Here is an 18,613-nt window from a genome sequence, read left to right on the forward strand (position 1 = left end):
ACCATGCCGGGCTCGTCCAGGACGCCCGGGCAGGCTCGCCCTCAACTTGCCAGGCCGCAGCCAGGATGCTGGGCCACGCCCCCTGGCGCCGGGCCTGGGCAAACCCCCCGGGATAATAGATATATATTGCTGCCCGATAAATGGGTTTTCAGAGTGCCTGAGTGTTTGATTTGATTAAAGCAACTCGGATGAATTCCAGCTTTTTGTCGCGTCCATTCTTCCGATCGACGTGGGAGCCCCAGCTCCTTCACTATGATATTTAATGTCCACCAGCTTGCAGGATAAGACATACCCCAGCTTAACATCCATCTGACGGACCGTGCACTTTGTGATGCAACATCTTACCTGCGAAGTATCAATCTGACAGTTTATAGTCGGATCTGGAATCGAATCCAGAAGATAGGTACGTGGGCTACCTCTGCACTATCCTGCCAGGACAACGATTGAGCTGAGAAATATGATAAGAGAGCAGAAAGGAAGGAAGAACCCAAAATTATTGGTGGAGTTGTTCTTCTCCTCCTCTTCCCTTTATAAGGGTGATGTTCAATGGCATCAAGCTCCTGCCCTGCCATGACTCCTCAACTCCCCTCTGTCCTCAGCCACCAACCTCCACCCGCCAACCACCCCCACATTACTTATATCCCTCTTCATACAATCCTCCCATCTCAACTGTGGTATACCTCTTTTCCTCCTACCTTGTTCACTCAACCTATCTGATCCCTTTGCCATTGTCTCTTCCCCCATGCACACCAAATGTTCAGCCCATCTCAGCCGGCATTTCACCAATCTCCCCATCAAGCTCATCTGCACACCAATCTCCTTTCTCAGTTCATCCATTCTTCTTCTATCCACCCTCTTCAATCCTGCCATCCTCCTGACCCAGTATCAGACAAACCTGCAGCCTCTGTTGTTGTCTCTGTCAGTGCCACTGTCTTCAGACCATAAAGGTAGGCTGGCGTTACACACCACATCAGAAACTTCCCTTTCAATCTCCTTGAAATCTTTCTGGCGGCCATTACTCCACCCTCCTCCACGTATTTCTACCCACCTGAATCCTCCTCCACACCTCTGCCTTCAACTTTCCATCCCCAGTCACTGTTCCTCCAGATACCCAAACCTATTTCCTTGTCTGATCTCCTTCCCCTCTCACCTGATATAAATTTATTTTCTCTGCTGCCCAACGCACATCATCTCCATCTTCTCCATACTCATTTTCACCCCCATGTCTCCCAAATGCCTCCTTCCACTCCCCCAGTACTTCCTGCATCTCCTGCCCAGACTCCACCACAACAACCAGATTGCCCGTATACAACATCCTCCCCAGAATATCTTTCATGTTTACCTTCCTGCTTACCAGCTCCATCACCATGATAAACAAGAGTGGGCTGAGAGAGCTTCCCTGCCTCAAACCGATGTTCACATTGAACTCCTCCAACATCTCAGGACCAACTAAATCTCTTCCCTTCGTTCCCTTGTATATCGACCCTTCCACCAACCTAACTTCTGCTTCCGGCACTCCCATCCATCTCAGTGTCGCCATCATAATCTCTCTCGGGGCAGTGTCATAGGCCTTCTGCAGATCCACAAATCCCAATGCCATTTCACCTTGCACCTCCAACCTCTTCTCCACCAGCTGTCTCGGCATGAACATCCCATCTGTCGTTCCCCTACCCTTTCTGAATTTCTGCTGCTCTTCATAGATCTCCTTCTCCACACTCTTCCTTTTCCTCCCATCCATAACCCTCTCCAGCACCTTCATGACATGACTACTAAGGAGTGTAATGCCCCTGTAATTCCCAGGATCTTGAAATCTCCTTTCCATATCTACACAATTAACGCTGTCCTCCACCACTCTGGAATTGACCCATCTCTCAACATACATTCAACAACCTCTTCGTCCATCTGACTCTGACTTCTCCCATTTGGAGAAAACTTGGAGAAAAATCAGAAAATCTGTTTTCTGAGAAGTATCACAGTTGGAGCTGGGATGGTATATCTTTATAGCTCTTCCTTAGCTGTAGAATTCCACCCAAATCCCCTCCCACCTCCTCTCTCTGTGTACAGATATGATGAAGTAAACACAAATCTATGGGATGAAAGGCATGCTGCAAATTTCGCAGAGATTCAAAATCCCATATGCAGGGTTGAATTTGTGCAGAATCTCACAAAATCCTTGTAATTAATGTTATAGTACCCTTTTGTCTATTATTATCCTGGTTCTGCACATACCTACGTATATGTGCAACCCCTCCAAATGTGAAATGTAGAGCATTTTGAACTCTCAGTAGCTCCTGTTTGGTCACATAATTAGGCTTCCTCCAAAAACTAGAGTTTGTAATCAGCCACTGATCAGCAGATGCCTTTTGTGCCATTGACGTGTGCTGTCTGACCCTTGCAGTACAATGGCACCTGCATTGGTCAAAGGTGAATTGATCATTCTGAGTGAACGCATGGTGATGTTCATCATTGTTTGCACTAGTTAAAGGGAAGCTGCATTTGGTTTCATTCGCCTGTCCCCTGCGCAGCAGGAGATGGGGTTTTGCAATCACTTCTGTGTGTGTGTGTGTGTGTGTGTGTGTGTGTGTGTGTGTGTGTGTGTGTGTGTGTGTGTGTGTGTGTGTGTGTGTGTGTGTGTGTGTGTGTGTGTGTGTGTGTGTGTTTCTGTCCAAGCCATAACTTATTTACCATTTGAGTTTTCTCATCCAATTTTCACCAAAGCTTTATTATGATAATACGGAGAAAGCAAATTAATAATTTTGTCAAAAGGAGAAAAGGTCAAAGGTCAGCGTCACATAAAATCATCAATTTTCATCCAATTGACCTGAAATTTAAAGAATTTGCATATTGGGTCACTTAATTGGTTCACTAATCAAAAGGTAGGAGTCGATTTTTTTTTTTTTTTTAGATTGAAAGGTCAAATATCAAGGTAGCGTAAAATCGTCAATTTTCATCGAATTGACCTGAAATTTTAAGAATTTGCATATTTGGTCACAGAATTGGTTCACCAATCAAAAGTTAGAATCTGATTATTTTTTCAGTTCTAAACCTCAAACGTGTCAAGGCTGCATAAAATCATCAATTTAAATTTTGAATTTTTTTTTTAACTGTTTTTGTTATTTTTAGCATATGGACAAAGACGTCTGATTAGAAACAGATGCGGACGGGCTTTGTATTTTCAGATGCTTTCTAGTTACCATTGCATTCCTTTGCACCCAGGTCTTAGTGCTGCAGCTGGAGACTATGGAGGTGCAGACAGTGCTTTCTGTTGCCCTGGAGATGCCTGAGAATGTCGCTGTCGACTGGATTAGTGACAAATTGTATATCGTAGAGAGTGCGGTGAATCGTATTGACTTGTGTGACCTCGATGGAAACAATCGTCTGACCCTGATTGCTCAGTACCTGGGAAATCCACGTGGAATCGCTCTTGATCCCACTATTGGGTAAGTAGGTTCACTCTGCAGTGCTCTTTTAATGTATCATTGTTATCGTTTAAATAAATGTGTCATTTGTCAAACTTTGGGAAAATGTGCTTTCGACGATGTTGGCATTTTGCCCAAATTTGTATGATGACCCAAATACATTTACAAAGTGAAGAAAAGGTGAATAATTTTTTGGGGTTTTGATATTATAAATTATAACTGTTCTTTCTCCATTCTAATACCTCCTGGAAGCTTTTTAGTAACAACCCTATACTAGATGTGCTCGTTTTCGAGAGCACCCACAATTTCAGACGCATGGTCGGTAAACATGCTAAACCGTGATGGTCTGGAACCATTTCCATTTAGGATGCACCATCTTGATGATGATGGCAATACATTAGCTGCAAACTCTAATTAGTCTCACCCCGAAGAGGATGCAAGACTATTGATGTGTGTGTGTGTGTGTGTGTGTGTGTGTGTGTGTGTGTGTGTGTGTGTGTGTGTGTGTGTGTGTGTGTGTGTGTGCGTGCTTGCACGTGCACATCCATATGGTTTTCCTTTAAAAAAGTTTTTTCTGCAACCGCTGGCCCGATCGATACAAAACCTTAAACATAGGAGGGACTCTCCATGGAGAATACTGTATTACTAACTCTGATGTTATGATGTCATAGGTAAAATGGTATGGAAACCATATTGGATTACAGGAAAAACAATTGGGAAAAAATATTTTTTCCCAAAACTACTCGGTGAGAAAAATTTAAACATGGCATATGTCATCAACATCCCATGGGGTATATAGGGTGATAACGATGACGTCATCAGAGAAGTGGTATTCCAGTCATAATTGGTTGAATTGAAATTCTTATCCATACAAGAATGACTGCACTGTGGTCACAACCTGCGGCAAAATATATATATATATATATATATATTAGCCTCCTCTGTCCAATCAACTCCCTCATCTTTTATGTTGTGAAGGTATTATACAATTCATCTCCGAAGGTCTTCATGTTTTGGTTCAATATCAATTACGGATCGGAAGGACAGCTGGGTCTGGCTTCAGGTAACTAGTGCACCCACTCCGAACAGGAGCAACAGGAAGTGTTATGTTATTATCCTCTATGGAGGATATAGATTACAGTAGATCTAGACGCAGGCCTCAAGAACTTCAAAGGTGTATAGAGTTAGCATGTTTCCACCCTCCCGCTCTCTCTCTGTGGTAATAAACCCTGTGCTCATAAAAACCTGTACATAGTCATTCGAGATACGGGACTTTGTCATTAAGTGCGACGGAATTGGCTTAAAAAGTCCGGCAATAGGCCCATTGGGAAATGCGCATTTAAAGTGCATATGGTGCCATTTAAAAATCACATAACGCTATTATTTTTTTTTAGGAATGCGCGTACGGGCTTGATTAAAGCAAAACCGACCAAAAGAAAGCCAATGGAACTATGACGCAACAAAGCCGGATAGTGTATTATCATCAGCAAAATCCTATATAAAAAGCCTAATGTACTAGGCCCCAGAAACAAGATGGCGACCATATAATTTCCTCTCTGCACTATGGTGGGTGGAGTGAAGTAATAGATGTGGGTGTGGTCCGAGGGCTGTCTGACCAATGGATGGACATTTCAAAAATAGACCCCAACAAGAACCCCAACAACAACACCAGAAATAACATCAACAACAGCAATGTAAAGCAATTGTAGACCTGTGACATGTCGCAGCTAAAAATATGAAACCTCATATATCTGATATATGAACCGAAGTGAGTGAAGGATTAAATTTATGACGTTCATAACCCATGCCAAGAAATGTGACATAACAAGGTGCATGAATAATACAGGTACATCGGCCATCATAGTAGCGTGTTCAGTTAACGATGGTGTTTTAGCTCAGAATGAGTGCGCTAGGCCAGACGACGCTCTCTACGAGTGCCATTCTAGTTGGATTCATATAGTTGATTAGCTTGGGAATTTAATGATTTATTCTGCATTTCATGGGTCAATGCGTAAGTCATTCCTTTCCCATGTCTGTTTTGAATGCAATTTTCTTTAGCTACACCTGCCACACACAATGAGCCTTTAACACCTCTCCCCCCTACTCCCTCCCCAAAGGTACATGTTCTTTACAGACTGGAGCGATGAGTTTGGTAACCCCCAGTTAGAACGGGCCTTCATGGATGGGAGCAATCGAATGCTACTCGTTCGTAGCAAGCTGGGATGGCCTGCCGCCATTTCCCTAGACCTCGTTCTGCGTCGTCTTTATTGGGTCGACAACCGCTACGACTACATTGAGACCGTCACCTATGATGGACTTGACCGGTGAACTTTTGTCTTGCAATCCACAAATCCTTAGCGAGCATTTATGCTTCCCATTTTTCCCCATAACGTCAGTTTCTAAATACTTGGGAACTCTTAGGCCTTTGCTTTTTATTCAGCAAAATAGATCCTTTGAATCTTAGTCTTTGATTTTTTTTTTTTTTTGTATACAAGATCGAGGCTCGTGAAAGAGCTAACATTAATCACACAAAAAGTCAAACCGACACATAAAACAAAAAATAAGTGGAGCGGTAGACAAGATGGGGAGAGAGGGGGAAGGACACAAACACAACATTTGAGAGCAGGGACATAGAGAGAACTGTGGGAGGGAGAGGGTTTGGGGGGGGAGGTGGGAGAGGTATAAAACAGATGAACACTGCAAGGACTTCCACGAAAGAAGTTGGAATTTCAAAAAAGTGTATCTGGGGTGAATTAGCGGGGGTAGAAAAGATCAAGGTTTTGGATGGGGGAAGATAAGAGATGGTGGTGAACAGCTGTTTTAAAGACCTGGAGGGAGGAGTGGGATTGAAGGGAGTGGGGGCGATTATAAATACTTTTACTGGATTAAAAGTTGAGGAAAGTTTGCACTTGGAAGCTCCCATTTACTTTCATTCCCTGCTTTTTTTTTTTGGAAGCTGAGATGAAAATGAGTTTTTTGCTCGTTGACGTCGGTCTCCTTACGATGTGACATTTCATGCATAAAGTCTACCAGCAGACAAGGAATCTGTATTATTTGGATAAAAGACTCGCCATAAGTTTTAATTTTATTTCTTCTGATAGTGTTTTTCACCAAAGTACTATTCTTTAGCAAAACAAAACAAGACCAATAGTCTAACAACAGTGTAGCCAGGCTTGTTTGATACTTTAGATGAAGAGGATAGTATGACCTGGGAGGCTTGGAGCTTCACAGTGAGCAAATAATGTAAGTATTAATTTTTTTCCAATAAGTTTCACATTCCTGTGCCACCTTCAGTCGAACGTCAGGCATTGACAGCAGGTTCGTGAATGACTTGGACGAAAAACGTACGCAGTCTGAATGTTGCTGTATCCAGTCAATGGCGAAACTGCAAATGGAGAATCTGCGAATGTCACGGATGGAAACCTTTACGTCATTTCCTCATTCTGTTTTAAACTCAATATCTCTATATTTTCATTCCAAACAGCATCATTCATCATTCCAATCACAAATCAATACCATAATATTGATATATCAAAATATAATGTTAAATCACGATTGTATTGAGATATTATCAAAACTAGTGAACCATCGTCATCTGTTCACTTCCGAATCCGGGAGCAAGGTCTGTGTGGATAGAATTTCAAAATCATAATTGTATTGAGGAATTTCTGAAACCTCCTACCTATACTTTAGACACCCGCTGGGACCCCAACACGTTTCACAGAAGGTTATTATATTTCCTTTTAGTAAAATATGCAACTGTAATGGTTACTAAATGCTGTCCCCCTGTCATGTGACCAGATCCTCAGCTCTGATTGGTGTACGTTTGTGAAGGGCATACATACACACATACATACATACATACATACATACATACATAATGCACATACATACACATACATACACATACATACATAAATACATACATACACATACTTACACACATACATACATATACATACACATACATACACATATACATACACATACATACACACACCGGATGGACAGACAAACGCTGTTCCATAAAAAGGAAAATAATTCTCCTTTCCAGAGCTCATAGAGGAGCTTGCATCACTGAGACATTGAGACTTTGAACAAATCGACTCGAGAAGGGATTTAAACTTGTGATGTTATCTATTTTTCCTTTTTTTACCTTTATTTTTGCTTATTAACATCAAGTTAGTGTCCAATTCAAAAAGTGTTATGTAATTATCTTTCTTTTTTAACTTTAGGAAAACTATTCTTAGTGGTGGAGCAAATATTCCTCACCCCTATGGAGTCACACTCTTTGAGAACCATGTCTTCTTCACCGACTGGACGCTCCTGGCCATCACCCGGGTGGACCGCTTCAATGGGAGCGACCCAAATGTGTTGCATCGGTCAAGCCTGCGGCCCTATGGCATCGCTGCCTACCACTCAGTTCGCCAACCCCAAGGTGGGCCAATGATGTCTTGTTAATATGAGCATAGTTCAGGTGAAAGTTAAAACCTTTACCCACTGTACAGAAACTCAGATGCTGGTGGTGTGCTTTCAATCCTGTGGGAATGCTGCACCCTACCCGCACACAAACCCGCCTTCAGGTGGGAGAGGGTATTACAAGTACAGTATTCCTGTCCCCACGTTTTCCAGTACAGTGAGGTGTTTTGAATGATGTAGCAAGAGGTATTTTAGAGAGGTATTTTGAATTGAACGTTTGAATTAGGATAATACCATAACCCCCCTGGCCGCTCCCATAGGGAACGGGTGCTTCTATTAAAAACTTTAACCAGCCATCTTAACTCTTAGATGCAGGCGTCAAAAATCCTACATAAACACAGCCATTGGGCCTCGGAGGCCCAACGGATTCCATTCCTCAAGGAGTCGGATGTGACTTCCCACACCTATCATGTAATCATCACATCACCAGGATAGTAAGTTACGTTTAACAAGTTGTCAATGGACCACAGCATGTTTCCTCAATATTAATGCAGACTTACAAACCTCCATACTTTCCGTGGCCTATAAACTCACTACTTAGCCCTGGTAAGTCTGCTCACATGTATCAATTTGGCATACATTATTGTTTTTCTGCAGTATACCAACATTGTTGGCATAATGTTGGTATACTGCAGTTGGTATACTGTTGCTATACGTGCATAATCAATAAATCATATCACACTTCATGATACTCGTACTTCGTCCCACGTAAGCTCCAACACTGAATTTTTTTTCTCTGCAATTGTTCGTCCGATTGACACCAAATTTTCATCAAAGGAGCACATCCGCCTGTTGAATTTTAGTGATAATTATGACGTCATTGTTCACGTGGTACGGGCACCATCTTGGAAAACATTCACACCTGTATATCTCTGAAAAAGCTGAATGGAAAAAAATTGAAACATGGCTCATTGTCAAGTACTTCCCAGTGGTGAATACTATATGTTAATGATGATGTCATCGGTTCCTTCAGGATGACATCATAATTCGACAAGTATAACGCTTCATCCGATCAGTATTTTTAAAATTTCAGCAACTGTTGGTCTGATGGACCTGAAATTTTCACCATAGGAACGCCTCCTCCTGTAGAATATTTTAATGATAATTATGATGTCATAGGTCACGTGGTACAGGTGCCATCTTAGAAAACCGAAAAACGTTGTACCTCTATATCTCCGAAACCGCTCCATGCAAAAAATTGAAACATGGCTCATTGTAAAGAACTCCACATGGGAAATTAGTGTTGTTAACAATGACGTCATTGGTGCCTTAATTATGAGGTCATAATTCGACAGGGAAAACGCTTAGTCTGATCAGTTTTCGAAAATTTTGGAGCGTGATCTACACAACAATTATATTGGAGAATATAAATTGATGGCGCCATCGCTCATGTGGTCTGGCAGCCATATTGGATCAAAGAAAAAAACCCTTCAAAAACAGAAGAGTTGGCCCACACCAAGTTTACTGCGCAGGGTAAGTATTCCATGAATACCATCTAGTTTTTACATTTAATCAGAATTCTTTTGGTTCAATGTTGATCACACCACAATTCAAATATTGAAATCTTCACACCGACAAGGGCAGATGTCCAAAATGTCAGCTTCACTTTGCTTCTCATCTTTTGTCGACTTGTAGTTGATTTTTAGTTTTAGTTGATGTGAAATTACTTTCAAACGTCACAACGTTCTCTTTTGCATTTGAAGCTGAAATTGAAATTTCTTCCTAACCCCTGAGACTATTTTCTAAAGATGAGAGATTGTCCTTGCTCTCATTCCAGTGACAAATCCTTGTGGAAGAAACAAAGGAGGATGCCAGCAGGTGTGCGTGCTCAGTCATCGCACAGATAACGACGGCTTGGGATATCGCTGCAAATGCCGAGTGGGATTCGCCCTGGATGCTGATGGACTTGGCTGTTCTCGTAAGTCTATTTATTTATTTATTTATTTAGATATTTATTTATACAGGGTCAAGGCTTGTGTAAGAGCTAGGACACAGAGCAGATCAGGACACAACATAACAAAGGGAACAGCAAGATCAAGGAAAAATGCCACAACAGGGTGGACGGAGAAGGTAGATGGAGACAGACAAACAAGGGATGCAGGTAACGATGAGGGCTAAGGAAAAACGCAAGGGGTGGACAAGATGGATGCATGAGCAAAATTTTGTAAGAGTAATTTAATTGATGTAGAGAAGATCATGGCTTTGGATGGGGAATGACTTGAGATTTTGTGAGCAGCGGGTTTGAAGACCTGGAGGGAAGAATCATAAGATTTTAGAAAGTCTGAAAGGTGATTCCACAGGTGTGGAAAAACAATAGGAATAAATGAGTGGAGGTGAGTAGTGGTTCTGGATTTCGGCAGTTTCACTAAGAAGGTGTTTATGGTGGACCGCAAGAGGGCAGAGAGTACAACACCAGAAATGAGACAGAAGAAGACAGAGAGACCACCTACCTGTCAGTGATGGCGAAGTGATGGGCCCATAGACTCAGCTTCATTGCAAGAGATTCCATTGATCTTGAAAGCTTTGGTTTACACGGCATCAAATAGAGCAAGATGGGAGGCAGGGGAGCCAGTCCAGAGGGGAGAGCAGTGTTCCGTCAAGCTGCGGATAAAAGCTTTGTCGGTGGATAGGAGCTCTGGTGTGCTAAGGAAGGACTTTGCACAGCGGAGGATGCCCAGTCGGCATCTGACTTTGAAGGCCCTTTTTTGAAATGTGGCTTACCCAAGAAAGGCCATGACTGAGAGTGAGACCCAATATTTTGAGTGATTGAACCTCTTTGAGAGGTTTGCTGAGAAAGTAGATGGGAGGATTTGTGGTAGGGTCCTTTTGGAGAGAGACAGAGACAGAGAGAATTGTTGTCAGTGTATGGAATTTCTGAGGATTGAAAGACATTTTCTAATTGTTTGACCAGTTTGTCTTCTTCAAATTTCTGTTAAACACTGCCTGCCATTTCCACAAATGCAGTGCTTTTTTCTTAGTCTCTTGAAGCCCGTTGTAGACCCCTCTGAAGGATTATTATTTTATTTTGTGTTGATGTAAGACTCATGATGGAGCTGTGTTTCTCAAAATGTCATGCTTTATTTGTGTAACTATATACTATGTGGGTGTGGTCTGTATGTCATGTCCAACTTGCCATCCGTTTGTTTAGCTGTTTCCAGATTCCTGCTGTTTTCCTCGGGAATGGCTGTCCGTGGAATACCATTGGTGTTTTCGCAACAAGAAGATGTCATTTTGCCCATAATGCGCAACCACTCATTCTTTGTTGGCTTGGATTTTGATGTTAGAAACAAGAGGGTGTTCGTTTCGGACACAATTAGCCAAACGATATTCTGCCAAAACCTTGATGGCACAGGTGAGGCTTCGATGACTGCTTTGTCACAAACTTATATTGTTTGATGTTCTTATGTTGGAGCACCATGTACACGTGTATTATTTTTGCATGACTCATTCTTGGAGCTTGGAATTCTTTCTCTGGCCCGTAGGATTGGAAACCATTGTTCCCCGAGAGGCATATGTAGTAGAGGATTTGGCATTCGACTGGATTTCGCGCAACCTGTACTGGACGGATTCAAGGTTACATTCTCTTAGCGTTATGAGACTGGCAGACAGGTCTCGACGTACATTGTTGAACTCGCTGGGGAACCCTCGTTCTGTTGTTGTCGACCCACTCAAGGGGTATGTGTTGATTGTACAGGTGTGTGTGTGTGTGTGTGTGTGTGTGTGTGTGTGTGTGTGTGTGTGTGTGTGTGTGTTTATGAATAATCTAACACTTGTGTGAAAGTGTGGAAACATCTTCGGATTCATTGATTATATTTATTGGCTATTAATGATGGGTTTGTACTTGAACAGCTTCATGACGATAATGATGATATATATGTATGTATATTATATTATATATATATATATATATATATATATATATATATATATGTATATATATATATATATATGTATATATATATATATATATGTATATATATATATACATTGTTACAGTCCATGGTTTGGGTCTAATACGAGGGGGTTAGCCTCCGTTCCCTCCCGAACTTACCGGACCTGCGGCTGCTGCGCACAAATAACTTCGTACTTCAGCAGGTTGCGAACCAGCAACTACGAACGCCAATTGGTCCGTCGTGCGATAGCTTACCTCTACCCTGTGATGGTACCAATCGGGGAACGTACCTATGTACCTTCCCTCCGGCGGAGTACCACGTCCTTTTGTTCCTGGATGGAAATTTAGATGGCTGTGTGAAACCATTGGTACACGCCAGGCTAATGCTAATTTTATTATGGTCAATCGTTAACCAGTGGGCGAAAAATGGCGGATCAATGGAGGAAGAGACATTCATGGCCAGAGTGAAAGGAAACGTTTAATGATTTGATTTATTTACAAATATTTACAGTGCAACTTATCAATAGGAAAGAAAACGGGACATGAAGCAGAACTGAGCGTATTCTACGCCTTATTATGATTACAACAAATAAACACTACATGGGCCCAGAACAAAGTCACGGGGAAGGGGGAGGGTAAAACGAATGTTTGGAACCCGTTACAAAATGGTTACAAGGTTACCTGCTGCTTCTCCTCTCGACGACCTTCGTCTTGACCTCACCAACGAGCACCTGGCCGGCAAACGGTAGTCCCCAACATGATCAGGTGAGAAGTGTCGGGAACCGGGCAGAGCAAGTGCCAGGGAGCCGTGCAGAGGGAGTGCCAGGGAACCATGAAAAGCGAGTGCGTCTGGAACCGCCATGCAGAGTGAGTGCCAGGGAACCGTGCAGTAAGCATGTTGTGATAACGTGCAGGGTAAATAATACGTCGTGGCCTCGTGCAGAAAGTGAGAGTCATGAACACGTGCACCGAGAGGGAGTCCAAGAACACGTATATAGCAAATGGAATCCAAGGTGAAGAATAAGTAATGCAGGCATGTGCTGAGTGAACCCAGCAGAGAGAGAGAGAGACTGAGAGAGAGACTGAGAGAGAGACTGAGAGAGAGACTGAGATAGAGACTGAGATAGAGACTGAGATAGAGACTGAGATAGAGACTGAGATAGAGACTGAGATAGAGACTGAGAGAGAGACTGAGAGAGAGACTTTTGACTTTTATTATAAACAATGTAAAGCCATTTCACAAGCAGTTGTAAAAAAAACACATTTCACAAAGCAGTTGTAAAAAAAAAACACAGCAACCAGTTTAAAGAAATTGCATAAGGATCATGAAGACACCACAAAAAGAGCAAAGGGTATTTAAAAGAAACCAGCAAATATACAAAAAAATATATATTTTACAAACCAAAGGGGAAGACACAAACAAAACCACAACCAATTTTAAAGGAAATGCTCATGCAAGAGCTATAAATACATCAAGAGCAAATTAAGCGAAAAACTAAGAGAGAGAGAGAGAGAAATGTATTCAAGGACACAGGAAGAAACATATATGCAAGCAATCAGTTCCAAAGAAAAAAAGTCAAATCAATCAGGAATTATAAAGTAATTACCACTTTTGAATCATCGACTGAGCACAGAACATTGCCAATACACCACTTTCTCTCAAAAAGTTGGACGTTTCCATTACTGACAAAGAAATCAAATTCTAGCTTGAGTCGTGTTGAGACAAACCCTTTAAAAATAGAAATAGCATCAGAGCCATAGCCGTTATCTATTTTAATTTTCCGAGATTTATATATCGCATATTTTGCAACAGCAACCAAAAAATTGAGAAGAACACCCACATCTCTACATGTGGGCCTGAAAGACACACCAAATATAAACATATGCATATTGAAAGGGAAGGACAATTGGTGAAAAAGATATTCAAGGAACAAGAAAAGCGATGTCAGTCTACGACACTGTACATAAGCATGAAACAAATCCTCCTTCTGGTCACAGAAAGGACAAGTTTCCGGCAGTGAGCTGTTAATACGGTGGACAAAAATATTGGAGGGAAGCGCCCAGTGTGCTAACCTCCATTGTATGTCCGCTAACACACCATGTATTGGTAAGGTGTACATGTGAGGCCAAAGGGGGGTAGAGGGAGACCCCAACCCTAACCGCTCTGACCACAAAGCTACTCGTGTTCTCCCAAAGAGGGGTACATTCTTATTTTGTCGAGAGAGATCACGGATTCCAATCTTAGTTACAAGATGAAAAGGGGGGGTATGTTCAATCTCCGGCTGAAGAGAAGACGAAAGGAGCACTTTGATTTCAGGGAAACCTAACCGAAAGTCCTCAATGTTACCAACACCTTCCCAGCCGATGTTTAGCTGTCTAAATTTTCTAATGACTATACGTACAACTTGGTCTACAAGTCGGACAGACCGAGATCCAACTGAGGTTGCCACCAAACCAGCAGGTTTCCACTTAACTCCAGATGAATCTCTCAGATCACATACTTTGTTAATCCCTCCTTGGATAAATTTTTTAATCAGGGCATGGCTATGAGGGATACCAGGAAAAAAGTTATTGAAGAAAAGGGGTTCTTGAAGTAACATTCGACAATTATAGCCCTCAAGGAAGCGGTGGACGTCAAACCTTTTCCAAGTGTCCAATAAACTCTGATAGAATCTCGGAAGAGAGGCAAAATTTATATGCTCGAGGTCTATCAAAAGAAGCTGCCGATCATATCTCAGTCTACCAGCCTGTTGTAACAGAAAAAATGCAAAGGGCCGCCAGGGCAGCTGTTCAGCGAACAGTAGTCTCTGCAGAGACTGCAGCCGAAAGGCCACAACCCGACCAGAGATATCAACAATGCCCTGGCCACCTTCCTTCCGGGGGTAGTACAATATCTCAGGCCTCAGCCAATGGTAGCCACTCCAAAAGAAGTTTACTAGCATTCGCTGAGTAGCCATAATTAGTTGGTTTGATGGCTGTAAAGCAATAATTCTGTGCCATAATTTTGTTGCAACCAGATTGTTTATGACAAGGGTACGGCCTCGATAGGAGATGGACCTCAGCAGTCCTTCCCATGCTTTCAATCTGTGCATAATTTGCTCCAACACTCCTTCCCAATTTTTCATTTCTGTTTCACGATTACCGATATGCACTCCAAGATATTTAACCCCGTCCGTTCTCCAGACCAGGTTGTGTGGGAGTGAGGGTGGTGATACACAAGAGGGATTGCCTTTGCCACACCATAATGCTGTACTTTTATTCCAATTGATCCCACCGGAAGAGGCTGCAGAGAAATCTCGCATACAACGTTGTAAAGCAGAGACATCATTGGAGCTTCTAATCAAAACACAGACATCATCAGCATAAGCCGTCTGCACAAATTCTGCTCCTTCTATACTTCTCATTCCCTGAGGTATTTGCTGTCTAATAGACCGAAGGAGTGGTTCAAGGGCGACTATATATAAAAGCCCAGAGAGGGGGCAACCTTGGCGAATACCCCGTTGGAAAGGAAAGGGAGAGCATAACCTATTGTTGATCTTCATCATACATTGAGTATTAGTACACAGGAGTTTGACATAAGAGGTGAAAGTTTCACCAAACCCCATTCCTTTCAAGACAGAAAAAAGGTACTTGTGGTCAACACGATCGAAGGCCTTAGTTTGATCAAGAAACAGCAACCCAAAATCGTCACGCAGGAACTTATTGCATGAAATAATATCTCTTACCAAAAAAATATTATCATAAATAGATTTTCCAGGCACACAGTAGGTCTGGTCCGGGTGTATAACTGAACTGATCACAGTCTTCATACGATTAGCAAGTACTTTAGAGAAAATCTTGTAATCAACACACAATAAGGAGACAGGTCGCCAGTTATCAACCAGTTGAAGATTCCCAGCTTTTGGTAGCAAACAAATGACTGCTCGTCTACAAGACATTGGAAGTTCTCCGACACGTATGCTTTCATCGAGTACATCGAGTAGGTCAGGTCCCACAAGGGCCCAGAAGGTCTTGTAGAATTCTGTGGGCAGGCCATCTATTCCAGAAGCTTTCCCATCTTTCAGGCTCTGCACAGCTGCTTCAAGTTCATCAGCCGAAATTGGGGAATCGAGCATGCATCGCTCATCCTCCTCGACACTCGGAAGCCCAGCAGTTAACTCTCGTATCACCTCATTGTCCACGTTCTGAGGAGAATACAAGTTAGAATAGAACCCTTTCAGAGTACACCTGATCGCCTGCTGAGAGGTCACCAGTGACCCATTGGGAGTGAGTAAAGTATGAATTTGTTGTGACCTTTTGAGGGAAGACTCTAACTTAAAGAACTCTTTGTTTGGCATGTCCAGAGTTAAATAGCTCATTCGCATTCGGACCAAGGCACCCATCGTCCGTTGCCGTACCGCTTCCTCCAGCACTGCTTTCTTTGCCCATATTAGTTGGTCACGTGCACCTCTCCCAACCTCGTCAACATTCTGTTCTAACGATATAATTTCAGATTTTAACTGATCGATTGATATTGATTGGATTTTGGTGGTGTATGCACTATATTGTTGACAGAAATTCTTAATTTGGGATTTTGCAATGTCCCACCACAGCCGGAGACTATCATACTCAGGTCTGGAGGAGCGAATTTTCTCCCACACGACGTGAAAGGCCTCATTAAATTCCTTGTCATGTAAGAGACGAGTATTCAAAGACCAGTAAGCACTACCACCGGGTGGAAAGGGTAACTTAAAGGACATTGAGATTAAACTGTGGTCTGTGAATCCAGTTGGTAAAATTTTGGAGACAGACACCACATTCAACATTGGCTTGTTCACATAGAATCTGTCCAGCCTTGCCATTGACATAATACCATCATTGCATCTACACCATGTATAACAGCGTGAGAGTGGGTGTTGTGATCTCCACACATCCTTAAACCGAAAGATGTTGATGGTGTCCTCTAGAGCTTTCGTAGAGGCAACATGAGGCTCATGACCATTCCTATCAATTGACGGACAAATTGTGCAATTAAAATCTCCCGCGATACAGATAAAGGCTGTTGGGTCCAGAGTTTTTACAAAATCCCGCAGAGTGGAGAAGAAAATTTTCCTCTCCATTGGGTCACACGGTGCATAAACATTCACTACGATAATCTTTTGGGTATTATAAAGAAAATCTACGGAGATCAAATGCCCTTTATAGATTTCTTTAAATGAAACCTGTTGAGCACAAATCTTGTGACTTAGGCAAATGGCAACACCGGCCCGAGGTGTAGGGAACCCACTTAGCCACCATTGCCCTTTAAAAAGTTTCCCCCAATCGGCTACTTGAGCACTAGTAGCGTGGGTCTCTTGTAAGAGAATAATGTCAGCCTTTTCTTTTCCAACCGCTTGAATGGTTTGCACCCTCCGTAAGGGGGCACGACCCCCATTTATATTTAAGGATACAACATTTAGTTCCATGGTTGATTCTTCAAGGGGGTGAAGTCCTCTTCCTCAATTAATTCCTTGTTTGCCTTCGTGATGGATTTCCTCAGCCGCTGAAATTCTTGTTCGGAGATTTCCACATGCTCACTCCTTTGCAGCAAAGGTTTTGCGGCTGCAAGGAAAGCCTGGATATTAGGAAAATGATCCTTAATTCGTACATGCCTTTGTCTGAAAGTTTCCTTCAAAAATCTGACAATATTTTCTTTTGAGATCTCCAAAGGCTGCTCTTCCTCCTGAGGGGGGGGGGGGGGGGGAGCCCTGTCAACCATTGCCACTGGTTCCTCATGGCCGATCAGTGTCTCTGTAGTTAGAATTCCCTCCGTGACGCTAGTAACGAGTTCCTCCTGAACCTGTACAGAAACACCTGTTCCATCCCCATCTACCTTAGGTTCTTCATCCTCTTCATCCTCATGCATCATTGCAATGGGGGGGGAGGAGTCGTTATTAGTAGTAATGGGTATTTTGCATTCCCCATTAGAATTGATATGGTCATCAGTAGGCTGTTCGGTTTCGCAGGTTGATTTACAACCTTCAGGAAAAAGTTCCCCTTCATCCTGAGCAGGTGGTATCATGTCAGCCATAGTTTCACCACCTTGCTGATCTTCATGTGAAGGACTGTCTGAATCGTTTAAACTGCTTCCTGTCTGCACCACCAACACTTTAACACCTTTGTCCTCATTCCTCGCACTTACAAGTGACCGTTTCAAATTTTTCCGAGACGCCGCATCTACAATCTGCTGCTCCTCACAAAACATTCCCTCTACAGGTAGAGGCTTCTCCCCTACATTTGCTGACTCATCAGTTGCACGATGGCCAGCTGTACTGGATGACTCATCGCTTACACGAAGCACATCCGTATGGGTCTCATCAGCACCACTCTTAGCCGTACCTTGATGGTCCGACGTAGATTCCCGCACTGAAGGCGAAACATCGATAGAATCCTCCGTAATGGTCACGGGTGGGGCTGGTCCGGCTGCTGAGGCATACGTTTTCTCCCCATCAGGACAATACTGCCGAGTATGTCCATGTACACCACACCCGTAACAAATCAACCTCTCCGTTGCCGCAAAAATCCTGTGCTCACGTTTTGACGACTTAAAAACGAGAGAGACATTCAATTGCGTCAAACCATCCTTCAAAACAACATAACAAAACCGTCTAAACGTTTCGATATGCTTAAGCTTCCCGTCTGTGGTGCGAATGGAGGCTTGGATAATTCTCGACACCACAGTACCGTACTGACCGAGCTTCTGAAGAATTTCCTCATTAGACAGCGTCGGTAGAACGTTTGATAGTATTACCTTCGAGGCCGGAGTGTTCCATGGCGAAACCGGAACAAACTGGTCATTGCCCAA

General features: G+C 42.8%; 1 protein-coding gene across 1 annotated transcript in view; it reads left to right on the top strand.

Annotated features, from left to right (window-relative positions):
• LRP2 (LDL receptor related protein 2) overlaps window positions 1-18,613 on the top strand; it is a 433,005-nt gene that overhangs the window by 46,211 nt on the left and 368,181 nt on the right. The window contains exons 12-17 of the mRNA XM_068110809.2: window positions 3,217-3,440; window positions 5,537-5,743; window positions 7,655-7,857; window positions 9,676-9,816; window positions 11,047-11,250; window positions 11,381-11,573. Coding sequence (XP_067966910.2) covers window positions 3,217-3,440; window positions 5,537-5,743; window positions 7,655-7,857; window positions 9,676-9,816; window positions 11,047-11,250; window positions 11,381-11,573 — 1,172 coding nt within the window. The remainder of the gene's footprint in view (window positions 1-3,216; window positions 3,441-5,536; window positions 5,744-7,654; window positions 7,858-9,675; window positions 9,817-11,046; window positions 11,251-11,380; window positions 11,574-18,613) is intronic.

This window comes from Myxine glutinosa, chromosome 3, assembly GCF_964187855.1.
Source record: "Myxine glutinosa chromosome 3, kmMyxGlut1.1, whole genome shotgun sequence".
Lineage (NCBI taxonomy): Eukaryota > Metazoa > Chordata > Myxini > Myxiniformes > Myxinidae > Myxine > Myxine glutinosa.